At 44.3% G+C, this 1,554-nt stretch overlaps 1 protein-coding gene across 1 annotated transcript in view; it reads right to left on the bottom strand.

The window, feature by feature from the left end:
• Nucleotides 1-360: 360 nt before the first annotated feature.
• blk (BLK proto-oncogene, Src family tyrosine kinase) overlaps nucleotides 361-1,554 on the bottom strand; it is a 45,001-nt gene continuing 43,807 nt past the window's right edge. Inside the window, 1 exon segment of the mRNA XM_070433782.1 lies at nucleotides 361-1,517. Coding sequence (XP_070289883.1) covers nucleotides 1,315-1,517 — 203 coding nt within the window. The 3' untranslated portion in view covers nucleotides 361-1,314.

Below are 1,554 nucleotides of genomic sequence, written 5' to 3'. Positions count from 1 at the left end.
TTGTATGATGGGAGTATCCATAAGCACTTAACCTTTTTTTATTGAAAAAGAGAAAAAGGGAGAGTTTTATTTCAAGACTGAGTTTCTAGGTCAAAAGCCATGTAGTAACTAGCATCTTAATTAACAAWTTAACATTGATGTTGAGGTTGCTTGTCACAATCTAACAACCATCCCCATTGTAACAATGTACCCATTAAGATGCTACCCCCATCTATCATCCTACAGTATACCTACTGCTATTTTATCAGCCCGTCAATATTTACTACAGTAGGCACAAATTGTCATTTTACCACGTGGGGACTTTACTGTAAGCTCAGGTCATATGGTTCTCAAAATTCACTTGAAGCAGCATCAAATAAATTACCAATAATATACATTTTTATTGATCAAATCTCATAGTTCAGGGGGCCCTATAGCGTTGTATGCACATTACAATGACTGTATAAAGGAACAAAGGAGGCCTGACATGAAAATATGTTCTGTTGTGTTCTCTCTTGTAGAAGCCTTTTCCCCCATGAGGAACCAAGAAGAAGAGTAGTATGTAGGCAAGTCTATGAGGATGAAGGCAAGTCCGTGAGGTCCTGTCCCGACCTAGCCCATACCATAACCATCACCATGCCAAAACACTGTTTGCACCCCACCCCCAAACCCACCCACCCGTCTCAGGATCAGTTTGTGTCTCTATAGGTCCCATATCGTCATCTTGGTCAATCCATTGGCCTCTCGTTTTGTCTCCTTTCATCAGCCTGCCTGTTTAAATCCATTTATCTTTCCATGGCTATGCCACAAGTCCTTAACAGACAAGGACCGACGTAAATAAGTGCAGTCAGATGCAGGAATCTATTTCTACTTCGAACCTCTGTGAGGTTTCCATTGCCGTCCTCTTGTGTTAATGATCCAGTCTCAGGGCTGAATCTCGTACCGTGGTGTGAAAAAGTGGTTGTAGTCTTTTCACACTACTGTGCCGACCCCCGAAACGAACTGTCCTGGCTTTGACATGTTCTTATCTTTTCACACGGTTCTTTTTAGCATGGTTCCAGGTAGCAACTATAGGAGATCTGTTTTTGAGTAACATGGGCCAACCAGGCCAATCTCACTACATCATTCATGGCTTGGCTCAATCAGGGCTGAATCTCATATATATATGGACATGTAAGGATGTAGGGATGAAATTTCCATGTCTTCCTCGAGCATTAAAACAATAACTTTTAAACGTTGACATTTGTCGTCGTCCCCCCCCCCAAAAAAACACTATTGTTTTGGGGGGGGGGGGTGCTTTGACAGAAGCATTGAATGATGACTTTGAGTTCACCGTCAGATCTGCATCTCATATTGTCCCTCAGTGGCGATGAAGAAGTCGTTGAGAGTTTCCTGCAGGTGTTCGAAGGTGGGCCGTTCCTCTGGTCTCTCCTTCCAGCAGGTCATCATGAGGTCGTATAGTTCCCCAGGACAACCCTCCGGACAGGGCATCCTGTAACACCTGTCCAGGTTACGAATCACCTCAGGGTTCGTCATACCTGAGGGAGGGAGGGAGGGAGGGAGGGAGGGAGGGAG

The sequence above is a fragment of the Salvelinus sp. IW2-2015 genome, linkage group LG21 (genome assembly GCF_002910315.2).
Source record: "Salvelinus sp. IW2-2015 linkage group LG21, ASM291031v2, whole genome shotgun sequence".
Lineage (NCBI taxonomy): Eukaryota > Metazoa > Chordata > Actinopteri > Salmoniformes > Salmonidae > Salvelinus > Salvelinus sp. IW2-2015.
Note: the sequence above shows the minus strand (reverse complement) of the source record. Positions and strands in the feature narration are given on the sequence as shown.